Source organism: Lytechinus variegatus, chromosome 1, assembly GCF_018143015.1.
Source record: "Lytechinus variegatus isolate NC3 chromosome 1, Lvar_3.0, whole genome shotgun sequence".
Lineage (NCBI taxonomy): Eukaryota > Metazoa > Echinodermata > Echinoidea > Temnopleuroida > Toxopneustidae > Lytechinus > Lytechinus variegatus.
In genome coordinates, this window is record NC_054740.1 from 58,933,422 (window position 1) to 58,948,093 (window position 14,672).

At 36.6% G+C, this 14,672-nt stretch overlaps 1 protein-coding gene across 1 annotated transcript; it reads right to left on the reverse strand.

Moving 5' to 3' along the window:
* Nucleotides 1-7,076: 7,076 nt before the first annotated feature.
* LOC121431201 lies at nt 7,077-13,627 on the reverse strand. Its single transcript, XM_041628713.1, has 7 exons — nt 13,591-13,627; nt 12,992-13,038; nt 11,831-11,965; nt 11,263-11,373; nt 10,210-10,332; nt 8,754-9,501; nt 7,077-8,274 (listed from the first exon to the last, which is right to left on the reverse strand). Exons 1-7 carry the CDS (start codon nt 13,625-13,627, stop codon nt 8,045-8,047), a joined length of 1,431 nt encoding a protein of 476 aa, XP_041484647.1. The 3' UTR covers nt 7,077-8,044.
* Nucleotides 13,628-14,672: the final 1,045 nt, after the last annotated feature.

A 14,672-nucleotide genomic window follows, 5' to 3' on the forward strand; every position in this document is an offset into this window, starting at 1 on the left:
TAGGCTCATGGCACCTATATTATATGACCATGAATTTTATTTTTTTGAATAGCTACTTTGCTATTCTTTTATATCTGTACACTCACACTAGCACAAGGAAATGCATTGAAAATGCCTATTTTCTATGCAATGACCCATTTTAATGTGTTACTCATACATGTTATATTCATTATATGGATGCATACATATCCTACCTGCAATGCATAAAGCCCAACAGTGAATGCAATGACAATAAGTCCCTATTAATTGTAATATAAAGGTGTATGTAAATTTTGTGTAGATATCACTAAGGATACCAGAACTGTCCCAAACATAATTACCAGATATACATGAGATTGAATGAGGGAACAATAAAAGAATGAGAACATTCTATTTATAGTACATTTGCATTTGACCTATTATATCAAAATCTTCCTAGGGCTATTGCCTCTCGGATGTAAGAAGGAAGAGATACGTAAATAGACAATACCTCCATCTCTTCGAAGCCTCTCTTCTCTTAACCTCTTCAAAAAACATCTCAAAACACACTTATATAATCATAAACCTGAACTTGTCTTATGCAATTAACAGCGCTTTGTATCCTCTGGAAAAAGCGCTCTATAAATCAAATTATTGTTATTATTATTATTAAATAGAGAGAGAGAGAAGGAAAGATAATTTCATAGATGGCATGGCTTATAAAGAGGGGAGGGGGTAGACTGAGAGTGGAGCACACAGCCACCCCTCCCTCCTTAGTTGAGCACAGTATTAGATATCTTTTTCTAAATACCTTCTTGAAAGTACCACTCTAGTCCTCTTCAGTAAAGTTCCTCAAAGTTCTATCTCCTCTCTACCCCTTCCTTTAACATGAGCAATTTGTAAAGGTCTTTCTAACAATAAGTAAGTGATGTACACTAACACAAAACAATGATGAATCAGAACATTAAGAGGCCTAGACTCTGTACATTGACCAGTCTACATACATTCATAGGCTGACATATACACAGACCTACTAACTTTACCTGATAATAGCCTTGCTAGCCATTAAATCCATTTTTTGCACCACTTGATGACTAAACATATTGATATCAGTGAGAAACTCTTTGCTACTGAAGAAATTGGCCAGGTATTCCGTCCACTACTAGGGATTTCCCATATTAGGTGTCACGCGCGTAAAACATTCCCCATAGACTTGTGTGTTAAAATGGCACTTTTGAAAATTCATGAAAAATAAATGTGAAATTAGAGGGTGGAATGTTTACTACCATTGGATAGGATATACAAAACTGTACATTTGACATTCCATATCTGACCAGGAAAGGGTACCGTAGCCAACTCATTTTAAAAATAAATCGCCATTTATGAAGATAACTATGAATGGATCAAATTCATCAACTGAAACAGTAAAATACCCCTAAATAGTCCGCCAGTCAAAAAATAGTTTCAAGTCACTTATTTTGTTATTTATGTTCCCAATTTGGGCGAAGGAAGTTCAGTAGCTACCATTTCTAGAATCAGTGTTAGATTTTGAATCATATTTTTACATTTATGCCACTCAGCAATATCAAATTGAAAAAAATCGAATGGGTTGGGTCGAACGAATGTCTTTAGCCCTCCTGATGTAATTAGGCTCGTGGCACCTGGATTTATGTTGGTTATATTGTTTTTTTTGCTATAGCGCCATCTATTTGCATTATATATGTTATTGTCATCTTTTATAATTATCCAGAAGCGCGCGAATTGGAAGGGGTTGAACCATAGAGGTGGATAAATTAAAGCTAGAGCGCTGACTCCGGGCTATTATCGCGAGCCGACCCTGGAAATCGTCTGCCATTACCAAACCAGGCAACTCTACCTGATCGTTGCAAGGGCAAAGGATTAATTTCTCGAATAACATACATTTTCTTATAATACGGTAAATAAACATGGCAACACTGCCACAGTCTTAGTTTTAAACTTCAAATTCAATAAATGATAATACAGATACATGTATTCAAAGTCATCACCATACTTAAAATTTAATCGTTGCCATGGAAATGGCTTTTCCCTTAGGAAAATTAAAAAAAAGGTTAGAATCTGTCTTTTCCCCTTTTCCCCTATTTATTTCCAAACAAAGCGGAACACATCTGGCAGTCTCGCCTGCTTCACGCGATTCAATATAACAGCAGTGCTGACTTTAACAAGTCTATTGAATAGTCATTCACTAAACCACCATTCATATAAAAAAATACAATGTTTATTGATCATTAATGACCTTTGACCTTGAACATGTGACCAGAAACTCATGCAAGATATGTATGATACCTGATTATCCTTATCCAACTATCAACGTTATCGGTTATGGTTATATAACAAATACCCCCAACATGGCCAAAGTTCGTTGACTCTAATGACATTTGACCTTGTTCATGTGACCTGAAACTACGACAGGATGTCTAGTGCTACACCATTACCATTTTGTCCGGATTTCGTGTACTAGATTCATAAACTTTTAGTTATGAAGACATTTAAAAAACTAAACCTTGATTAAGATTTCGATGTTGATTCCCCCCAAATGGTGTAAGACATAATGGTTAGTTTCGGCCATGCATGCTCGCTCATTTGGTTTACGTAGCAGACGATGCTAGCCTGCTAGTATATAGTATACTTACGCAGACCCGATTGCAAATCAAAATCATTTCCGGACTCGATATTTGCTTCCTCAAACTGTAGCTAAATTATAAATATCAGGAGGCAAAGCTTCATAGTACAAGAACATAGTTACTTTCAACATTAAATGTGTTAATTAAGTTTGTTTGGATTGTATTAATTGTTTCAAATGAAATATGTCATGTTTGCCTGCTCGATCTCAAAGTTTGGGAGAAAAATGAGATCTAACCATTATACCAGTCATGAAGTATTATACATCAAACTTTAGGTAATCTACTTAGCATTGAGACCCGGGGCCCACTTACATTGATGAGTGGATACCATGCGCGACCAAAAAAACACGTAAAAAGGATGTTTTTCAAGATAGGGCACGCTCCGTACGTAACGTGATAAGGGTGTCAAAAACACTAAACTAATGAAAAAATTATCTATTTTCGCTAGGAAAGCTAGGTGTTTAGGGTCAAATTTGCGAGGGTGTAAAAAATTAAGACTAAAATGTTTTATAAAGGATGTACTTTTGCCCCAAGTGTCAACACTACATGTTTAGAGTATGATTTGGGCGAGACGTTGGAGGTGGGGCTGTACTAAACCCAATGATATGTGTGAATTTAGGCCGACGACCGACGTCAGTGACATAACAATAAAAATATAGCTGTACTTGTTTAGGGGGTCAATTCAGGAACTTGCCAAGAGTATCGTTTGGTTTCCAATACTTGTTAAGGGTATGGTTTCACACTAGTCAGGTCCAGATTTTAAAAAATGTGCTCAGAAAAAGTGCTTTAGGCATTTTGTGTTAATGCTGATTTATCAATTGTTTTAAGGTAATTCAGGGGTGCTGAACCCAAAAATGCTGTTTGCCAAACTTGATTCCGACGTTTTCATCCTCAAATTGGCAAAAAAAAAAAAAATGGCGGCATTTATAATGCAGTTTCCCGTATTAAACGATTTTGATGGGTGATTATATTTTTAAAAAAATGGGATCTATGCGTTATTTTTTATACCCAGGGTTCCAAACATAATGTGTCCGATTGATTCGTCAGCCATCTTTAATTCCTAGATGGCTGCCATGATTCACAGCTGCTGATTTGATAAATAATATTGATAAATGTTTGATAATTTGGGGGCGATGCTGGCATATTCACATTGGATATCTTTAACGTGTCCGCCATTTTTTTCCTCGCCTGCATAGCAGAAGCCAGACATGGACGTCGCTTTTCCGACGGCGGCGGCAAAGTCAACATCAAATCTTAACCGAGGTTAAGTTTTTAAAATGTCATAGCTTTTAGGGCTTAGATGTCTATTTCATGAAACTTAGGCATGTTAAGATTAAACAAAGTCTATTGACACAGTTACAAAACGTTGTCAAGGCTACCTGGAAATTCAACATAGCGTCCACAACGGCAGTCATTGTACCATCAACTCGAAAAATAAAGTAAATCCTCAAAATCAAAATCATCAAAAAGCTTTTAAGGCAAATGATGAATCAGTACATGTTTACAAGATAGTCATTGTGTGTGTCAGAGAATCCAAGATTACCTTCAAAATGGCGTCTATAATGGACGTTGTAACTTTGTAATGGTCCAAATTCATGTAATATCCACCTGGTAGAAATAACTTTGGGGTCGACGAACGACAGACATTTTATACTCCATTTTTGCAAACCATCCTGGATTTTTGGACATGGAGGACAATAGACTGTCTTTTTACTTGTCCTAACGTATTTCTTGACCCATTAAACCATGGGTTAGACACCAACATCATATGCCCAAGGCAGGTATTAAACAAACTATGTCGCGTTTGTGGGATTTTTAGATAACAACAGCTATTTTAGACTCCAATTTTGAAAGCCATCTTGGATTTTTGGACATAGTGAACTGTTGACCGTCCTTGTAATTTGTCCCGGTTTGCTTCTTGACCCTTGAAATCACCAATGAATACAACCCAAATAAAAGACACTAAAATACGTAAAAGATGAATCATGAATTTTTAGGCCATGGCAGCCATTTTTACGCAATCTTAAATTTTCAGGTATCTTGGAGTGCTTATGTTCACTCTTTCCCTTTTTTGCCCTCCACCATTGAATGCATATATGCACCGAAAAAGGTGTCTAGGGTAGATAAAGTGCCGGTTATTTTAATTTTCAGTTAATGGCGGCCATCTAGACGCCATCATGAAAATAACCACTTTCCCGGATACGGATTCTGATGGATTTTTAGTATGTTTTTTTTTAGATCAAACAGTACCAAAAACCGTTGACAAACATTTTTGTTACAAGTTTTGGGGGTCAGAATAGAATGAAAATGGGTGTAGAATGGCGGCCATTTTTTTTTGCCAATTTGAGGATTTCAACATCAAAATCAAGGTTGGCAAACAGTAAATTTGGACTCAGCGCCCTCATATTATGTTAAAGCACTTCTCATTTCAGCATTAACACGATTTGCCTAAGGCAGTCTACTTTTGTCAAATCTGGACCTGACTACACGCCAATACTTTTAAGGGGTGCATTTTCAGAAAATGGAAATTACGTGGTTAGGGTGCTTTTCGAGACACCATGGTCGCGCATGGTATCCACTCGTCAATGGAAGTGCCCCCCTCGCATTGAGATGACAATCAATCTCGACCTTTTTGACCCTTAGGGATACTCCAGTGGGAAAACAAAGATGCTGGTGTCTCGAAAATATGGGTGAATGCAGACGTTTGCCATAGCAAGAGTTGTGAACATGGACACTTTCAAATGAACAGCGAGACGTAAATAGTGAATTAATTGTAATAATATTTACACCAAATTGATGGAATTGGATAAAAAATTCCCACACTATTATCAATTTGGGGTGAGATTATTAAGAGTTATAAAGTTATATCCAGATTTCTGCAATATTACGTTCATGAAAACCACTGTTCCCTGTGTTGAAGCTGTGTGTGTGGACTTTCGGACACTCAAATGCACGCGACTAACCATTGTCATTGACCCTACACGACCTTTGACCTTGGTCATGTGAACCTCAGGCAAGATGTACAGTAATACTTGATTACCCTTATGATGAAATTTTAAAACCTTAACCTTCGTTATGATTTCAATGGTGCCGACGCCGCATTCGCGTGAGAGATACATGCGAGAAATTGTAATTGCTGGCAACCTGTGGGTGACCTGCGGGTAGCAGTAATAGTCACCCGCAAGTTGCACGAAAGACTTACTCGGAACGATGTGGCAGATTCTGCAGAGCCTTTAACCCTATCTAGGCCGGGGCCCCCCCCCCCTTCCTCAACGAATCGCGCGATATTTTCGCCGCGCAAAATATTTTGACCGCGCCGCTCGCTGACTTTTTACTTTCAAGTCTTGCGCAACTTTTGAGACCAATTTTGCGTCACCCGGGTACGAGGTTCCGAAATTACGCAACATTATGTAAGTACATGTCAGACCAAAAATTGCTCAAAAACGTGATATTCGTGTACAAAGTCAATGCAAATTGTGTTTGCAACCAAAATTCATAAATTCATGATTATTTTTAGTTTTGCTGGTCTAAATGTATTTTTTCGGCGCGATCACGTGGTCGACGGCCGAGATCTTAAGGGGGGGGCCTGGGAGGCCCCCCCCCCGGCCATATGAACTCCAAAAATACCCCGGCCTCGATAGGGTTAACACACACACACGCACGCGCGCAAAAAAGTGTGGAATTTTGTGCGAGCGCTTGACCTTTCAAAAGGGCGAGCTGTTTTTTTTTTTTTTTTTTTGCTGCTTAATCCATTTTCTTGATATCGATAGTCTAAAAGTTCAGTTCAGTGTTCAAGATGGTTCGGCGCCTGCTATGCTAGTCCAGATGCTGGCCCTTCGAGATTTTTTTAATCCTCCACTCTCTGCGCACCATCAATTGCACGCTCTTTTCCTCCACACTTCACTTACCCACTGATCGCGCAACCCTCAAAATTGCAGTATGGAGGCAAATCGTGCAGTGAATGGAGCGCAGTGAGAATGGAGGGATTAAAAAATCTCAAAGGGCCAGCACCTGGGGGGCGTTTCATCAATATTTTCGTCCGACAAGTTGTCAGATCTGACACCTTTCCTGGATTCTGATTCGTTGAGAAGCACTGTTACTATAGTAACTGTCGGATAAAACAGGACTTGTCGGATAAAACGTCTGACAAGTACTTTCATGAAACGCTCCCCCGGACTACTGCTTTGCTGGCAAAGCATATCATCTCTCTCCCGCCATTTTTTTTTCTCCGAGCTATTCGCTGAACGCATCACTGCATGCTATAGCCGCCTACATTGTGCTCGTCTTTTTACAAAGAATGTGACAAAACCAAGAAAAAAAACGAAAAGAAAAATCAGTAAAATATGTAATTCTCTGAGCATCTTGTCAGAATCTATCACAAACTGAGATTTTTCATTTATAAAATGGCAAACTGATTGCTCACTTCGCTCGCTCTCAAGAAACTGTTTTAAACCCGAAATGCCATATGTTCTGTTTCCTTCAAAATGCTTGGCCCATTGCATTAATGAACACACACACACCGATAACCTTTAAAGGCAGTTTCGCAGCTCCTGATCAAAATCTTTACATTTGTGCATTGTTTTATATTAGGCCTAATCATAATAAAACATAAAAGAAATATAAATAGTCAGCTGTTTTGTTCATTTTTTTCAGGAAATAGGCCAAACTAAATCTCTTTATATGTTCAGTTATTTATCTTTCTATTTACTGACACATATTGGTAGGCCTACATATTCAAAAGACCAGATTAAGATCACTTTGCATCTTGGTCATCAGGTTGTCGTTTCATAAGACGTGTTACCATAACAATTTAACACTACTGAAATCATTCATTTTGATTCGCGTATAGTATACTTGTAATAGAAACTAGGTATATGGTGCAAATAAGAAGACTTTACATGAAACAGGATCCAGTACACGATATACAAACAAGCTGTCAACTCTACATTATTATCCATCAGCTTGGATGGACCTTAAAAACCGCTGTTAAAAATGTCTCAACATGCACATTTTCATCAATATACGATGTTACGATGTTGCGAATTTGCAGCATCCGTACCCCAAAATTAGTTACATGAAGAAACATTTTGCAGAACTCCTCCATTCATTCCTATTTCATTAGACTATAATATTAGATCACCGCAAAACTAATATCAACATTCTATTTTATAAAACATCTAAGTATCCAAACCATTTATTACTCCACTGACGACTTTCATGCTTATAAATGGGCCTCCGGACAGCACACCTCCCTTTCGATATCATGAATAACGTAATCTGCCATAACTAACAACTGATTTCCAGTAAAGATTAATTTTCATTCAGACAACATGTATGAGTGTAAAAACAATCTGCCCCGTCTCCATTTACTACTTGACTGTATATGTAGTAAATCCAATCAATACATTTATAAAATATCATGTTTAGGAGTCGCCATCATCTGTCTGAATAATGAACGCAAATGCTGTGCTGAATTGAGCTACAGTGAAACCGATGATGCCACTTGCAACAATGTCAGGGAGATAGTCTTCGAGGAACTTGAGCTGTGGGTATAGGGCTGTAACCTGTCCTGGGTCTCCCTTTATGAGGAAGAATATGAGGGATGGTAGCAGATCGTCTGTGCCAATTGAACGGCTTTCGCCAAACAATTTACCTATTGAGGATAAAGGAAAATAGTAGTAGTAATTATGATTTTCATCCAAATACCTGCTTTTGGGGATCAATCCAGTTAAGTTACTACCAATTGTCTAACACCCACAAACATACTGAAGAAATTGCTGCAAACACATGGAAGGGGGGATTTCTGAATCGAAAATTAGAATTGGCCAAGATCGAACCAACAACACTTCACTCCAAAAGTGGATGTCCCAAAGTGTTGTGTAATCACTGGCTAACATACCACACTTTTTTATATATATCATAATCTATACCTCTTCAGCCCTCTCCAGGATATTTCATTCTGTCACTTTGTAAAGGTGGGCGTTCAGACATACGTTCATGGTATGAGAATTGTTCATGTCAGAACGGAAGATGAATGCTCTGATTTTAATTGTAGTGCTTATTTTTTTTTATCAATACTTTTTTGATATCACTGAAATGTCGAAATGCCAAATAATATCACAAAACACTCACGTGAGACCTGTTCTTTGACCGAGTCAGAAAGAGCCTGAAGACACATGACCAACCATCGGAGCTTTACCAAAGGAAACCTTTCTTGCAAGACCATCCTTAAACACCCGTATGCCCGGCTGAACATGTCTTCAAAACTCATGGGTCCTTGTGGGACAATCTTACTGTATTTCTTCTGAGACTTGGAGCTAGGAGAGGGACGCCCTTTCCCAGACTTGGCTCTGGACTTCTGTACGGGTTGGTCAATATGGGGTTTTGGAGTAATGGCAGGAAGATTGCTTAGACCCACAGAACCAAGAGTCACATCACGCAGGAATGGATAGAGGTTTTCCATCTCCTCAACCAGATTCGAAGCCAGGGATACATGTGAGGCACTACCTGCACAGTCAAGTTGATGTTCCGCTACAGTTTCCACACCTGTACCCCTCTTGGATACCTGGTTTCCGCGTCCATCTTGATCGTATTTCGACAAGTCTGTATCCAGATCTTTCCCTGACTTTATCTGTCCGTAGAAACTCTGCCTATTGAATCCATGCCTTGGTATCGAGGTCCAGTCTTTACCTGATACACCGGAATCGTCTTCATCAGAAGATGTTGGATCGGTTTGAGTACCCTTTTCCGCAGTTCCTGGTATAGAGGTCTTTGCAGGATCAAGGATATCAATGACCCATTCACCTCTCAGTTTCATGTTCCTCGGATCGGCCGTAGGAAGGAGCATCTGCAGTAGCTTGGCTTCACCATCATACGCAAGCTAAAAAAATAAATAAATATTGGGATTGACAAATTAGATTTCGTGAAGTTCATGAGTTCATGAGAGATTGCAAGCACGGAATCAAATATTACACTTTGCCATGAGTAAAGACTAGACTCCGAACTCTCTGTCTGTTTCTTTGTTAGAAGCAGGAAAGTGGATTTTTCGCTTCTCTGGTAGAAGCAGCCACAATACATAAATAAATTTATTCTCATTACTTCAGAGTCTGTTTGTACGCTGTAAGAAACATATATGGTAAAATTTTAATTAGCACGAGGGTAATTATATGTCCAACCAATTTTGGGCAGTAATTTACGCAATGCGGGAAGCATTTGTCCAGTAAGGTTAAAAAGTAAGGTTAAAAAATAAGCTGCAATTACTTTAGAATGGGCAAAATTTTCATCACACTGGATAAATAAAAATGCCCAATTAGAAATGCCAAATGTTCGTTGGACACATAATTACCCTCATGGAGCATTTTTACCAAATGTTTTTAAAGTGTATTGTGCACTGGGCATAATGGGTTTGTATCTGCATCCTAAGATTACGATATGGAAATAATCATTGGACGTCATTATTTCGCTTCGTTTTCCGCTTAGTTTAAATGACCTATATGTAAATTTATGTGAACATTAATTTTCTTCATTAGACAGAATATGTCCACACACCCCAACCCCTGAAATAAAAATAATGGATAACGTAACTCACCACATAAAACTTTTCAATATCTGGTATTGTTGAAGAGAAGAACAGGGCTTCATACGACGCCCAGATTTCTGGCTTACTTTGGTCATCACTTTGTCCCAGATATTCAGTCACCTTTCCAATCACCTGAACAAATTAACAATCAAAATTAATGTCGATAATATAAAATTAACCATCAAACTTAATGTTGATAATTTAAAAATTGATGGGCATGTAAATGATTTACTACGAAATGATTCTAGATTTGCTTAATAGATCCAGTCTGAGTGATAAGCATTTGTCTTTCCATTATGAAAGAAGTAATTAATGTATGAATGGAATGACAGATATATATTATTGTTGGAACAATTGCAGTTCTACAAAGTCACTTATATATCAATTACATAAACATCAGAGAGAGCTGGGTTTTTAGAAACCTAGTACTTGCCAAGCAAATAACCAATTCGCATGAACAGACTAAAACGTACAGTTTACAAACATCATCTCAATTGTCACCACGCACTGTGGGAAGAATTAATAATTTTTTTTCTGTATGTATTAGCACACACACACATTCACACACCCTCTATAACTACATGTACATGTACCTTTCAGTCAGATGTCCCTCCCTATATACTACCAAATCTTGCACCAACGCTGGAGTAATTTCGCAGCCATCTTTCTAACTCCATTTTCCATTTTATTGTTCAAAGGCTGCTTCTCATCTCAGAGGTCTTTGTCTACATACGCACGCACCCCAACAAGTTTTGGACTTGGTCATCTGAAGACTTGTCCCTGGCGATAAGCCCCCCCCCCCCCACAAAAAAAAATAAAAAACAAAAAAAAATAAATGAATAAATAAATAAAAAATAAAGAAATAAAAAATAAAAATAAATGAATAAATAGAAATAATAATACAGTAAAATATACATACATGTATATATATAAATAAAACGAGACAAACTCTAAATAATATGACTTTTAGCCATTCAGAGTGCGTTCGGAGACGATTGTCTTTCTACCGCAGGGGCGAGAATTGAGAAATGGTTTACATTAAAATACTAAGACCAAGCTTACCTCTGAGAAGTGATCTCTGATTTTAAAGGTGAGATTTTGAGTACCGGTTTGATAATCCGTCAGTGATGAAAACCCTTCATTTGCTTTCACTGGAAGATGTAGCTTGGACCTCTGACATGAGCATAATAAACCAACAGATATAGTGATTATTTAACTATTGCCCTGCACTCTTTTGCCCTAGTTACATACTGAAAGAACAGTTTAGAAACTGCAATGACACATGCTTTTGAAACGACGAAAGATCAAATTTTCAGGTCGACTTATAAAAAAATGAAGGTTTCATTTTTGTTCATATCAATATGATCGACGTAATAAACAAAAAATCTTATTTTAATGACATTCGTACTTCATATATAATTCCGCAGGCATTAGTGATGCTGTATTCCAAATGGGTGGAGGGTGTCTCTTCAAACGGAAATGCCTTGACGGCCATACACTGGTTGATTTCCTTTATGAATCCTTTCTCTTAAATTCTATTGAAAATTTATCTGTTTCTTGGAGAAAAGGGAAATATCTGTACGATTTTTTTTTTCAAAGCAATATACCAATTTTGTTGAGAATGACTTACACTTTTGCTCGGTAGTTTCTTTAGCCTCGTTCCACGTTCAGAGTGAAATTTCTCATTGCCTCGGTTACATGTATGTAGCACTTCAAGAATCAAAGAATAATGACTTATCTTCAAGATGATATCTCTCTGTAAAATCTGAAACAATTTTAATATAAATTCATCAACTATTATCATTAATATTTCATATTTGTTTTCAACAACACCAAAATTGTCATGTATAATTTTTCATTGGAACTAGGAGAATATTTGCTTACTGTTATTTTGAAAACTTTTAACACTTGTATACTATTGTGATGAATAATATGTGGAAATGAAATAACAAAATGACACAAGTTCACCTCTTGTCCAAATTGAGTTATAAATATGGAATATTGTTGGATATGCAAGAGCTCATCTTGTGTGTGATTTATGTCCAGGAATTCCAGCCATAAAAATATGTCTGAAATGGAAAAAATGAATGAATTCCATATTGGACATACAAAGATTTTTTTTTATTTTACTAGAAATTAACTGTTATGGACATATGTGTGTAAGTGTGTGTTGTGGGTGTGTGTGTGTTTATAGTAGAGAGAGATATAGGTGGGTGTGTATGTATTCATGAATTTGAAGGCAAAGAGAAGACTCCATTTCTTATGAAAGTTCGGTATTCTAATTCAGGTGACTTCATCAAATATAGTCGAATAATGATCAATATCTTTATATCTTGGAGGGCCTAAAATAATCTACGCCATTAATTAATTGGAATACGAATTAGCGGCAAGAAGTACATTTAATCTGTGTTCTTCAGCACGATTTATTTACCTTCGTCTATTCGATTTAGACTGTAATCTTATAATATTGACAATCGTTTATGGAGTCGATTATTTTTCCTTTTGGTTTTGTGGTGTTTGGACTATTAAAGAAACATGTTTCCTCATTGGAAAAGATTTTGAAAAGTAATAAGTAGGGCCTATATTAATAATTGTGGAGCGATATAAGTGTCGCATAATTATGACAAACTTGAACGCTATAAAAAGTATTGTTCCCATTTCTTACCATTGTAGTCTTTCCTCTATATTATAAAGAATACTTGAACTGACAAAATCCGTCTTCTAGAATCGACATCAAGTTGCTTTTTTTACATTTTTAGAATAACACAGGGTAAATAAAGTTGATTATTACCTTGTCAACCTTTCGAAGGAGCGGCAGAGAAACATCAAACTTGATATCTGCAGACACAAATCAATCATTAAAGCGGAAAGAATATAAAGAAATCCATGAGTAAATTAAAGGGGCTTGTCGTTTTAAATAGACTTACTCAGCAGACCTATGATTACAATAGGCGTATAACAATAATGTTTTCATCGCAAAGATGAATTCACAATTATTTAATCATAAAACATAACATTTCCTCTTTTGGAATATCGACAAAAAAGCAATAGTAGCCAATACAAAATTGGAAGAACACTGTGCCGTTACCCATTATTGTAGTAATAACTAATAAGAATGGTCTCATGAACAGCAATCCTCGTATTAGTTGAACCGCTTTAAAACTCCATATCCATGCTATGTGCAGGTAACAATCATAAAGATCTCTCCATCTTTGAAATACATGTAGTGTAATGAAGTTTGTGGTTTCAAAGTTCATATTCCATTTTGTCGTTATATTCTTTATTTAAATAGAGAGATAAGGTGGTAGTCTGTCACTTATTGCGATAAATCACGTCGAAATTTCATATGTGCCAAAACATTACCACATTAAGAAACAAATTCAGCATTACCTATCAGTTTCTTTGTTTTCAATATCTTCTTGATCATAATTCATGAAAAAAAGACTTAACAAGCATAACAAAAGCAAACTTAAACTGTTCATAATGAATAAAATTTGCGTAAAGGCGTGTGTGTGGGTGGATATATTGAAAGAAATTAGATGAATTTTCATTTCTTTCACGATGTGTATATATGTATAAATGTGGCGTGATATATAAACTCCTTAAAAAAAAGTTTGGAAATCTGACTTTGACCAATAATCGATCCTCGGTTTTATCAATGTGTAATTGATATCAATGAATAGATCATTTCATTTTCTTTAAAATGATACCCTACATGATATGATTTTGGTTCACATGGAGGTGAAGTGCTTTGAAATGTGGGGCAATTTCAAAAGTTGCAAAATGACACTATATTGAAAGTCACTATTCTTTTTTTTTCCGTGGGGATGAGTGAGTTTATCAGCAGTTTTTAAAAAAAAATTTCATGTACCTTAACATGAACATTAACATGGAATCAAACACACTTCTGCACAAGCAAAAACATAACAAACAAACCATCACTACATAAACCACAACAAAACATAAAAACTGAAGAAGCAGGGGTTTGATTTGAATGGATTTTCATCTCTATATATTGACACAGACAAAAAAATCATGTTGTGTATTGACCCTTAATGACTTTTTTCTGCTTGTTTTGCAGCTTTTCAATTTAGGCCTCATCCAACACTTTTGAATCCTGCTCTTTTCGTGATGGCATGATCATAACAAGCATGGTATAATTTTAAAGAAGATTAAATTACCTTTTGAATTATGTCAAATATGCATTGTGTAAAATTGGGAGTTGGGAAAATTAATGGCCAAACTCAGATTTCTAAACTTTTTTGAGGGGTTTATAAATTATAATATATATATATGTGTGTGTGTAAAGCTTTACATGTACAACAGCTTTTTGGCAACTCTTTTTTATTTAAATATTGTAAAGAAATGGATGAAGAGAACAAAGGTAGGCGTAGCTTAAATCAAGGTTCCCCAGAGCTATCTACCCTTTGGAAAAATTGGTGATGCCGAAAAAATGTCTCTGCCGGGAATCG

Coding starts and splice junctions, on each gene's coding strand:
- LOC121431201 (XM_041628713.1), bottom strand. CDS start 13,627: ATGATCAAGAAGATATTGAAAACAAAGAAACTGATAG. Junction 11,966..12,991: donor TCCTTCGAAAGGTTGACAAG/GTAATAATCAAC, acceptor AAATTGTTTCAG/ATTTTACAGAGAGATATCAT. Junction 10,333..11,262: donor TCAGAGATCACTTCTCAGAG/GTAAGCTTGGTC, acceptor TAATTTGTTCAG/GTGATTGGAAAGGTGACTGA.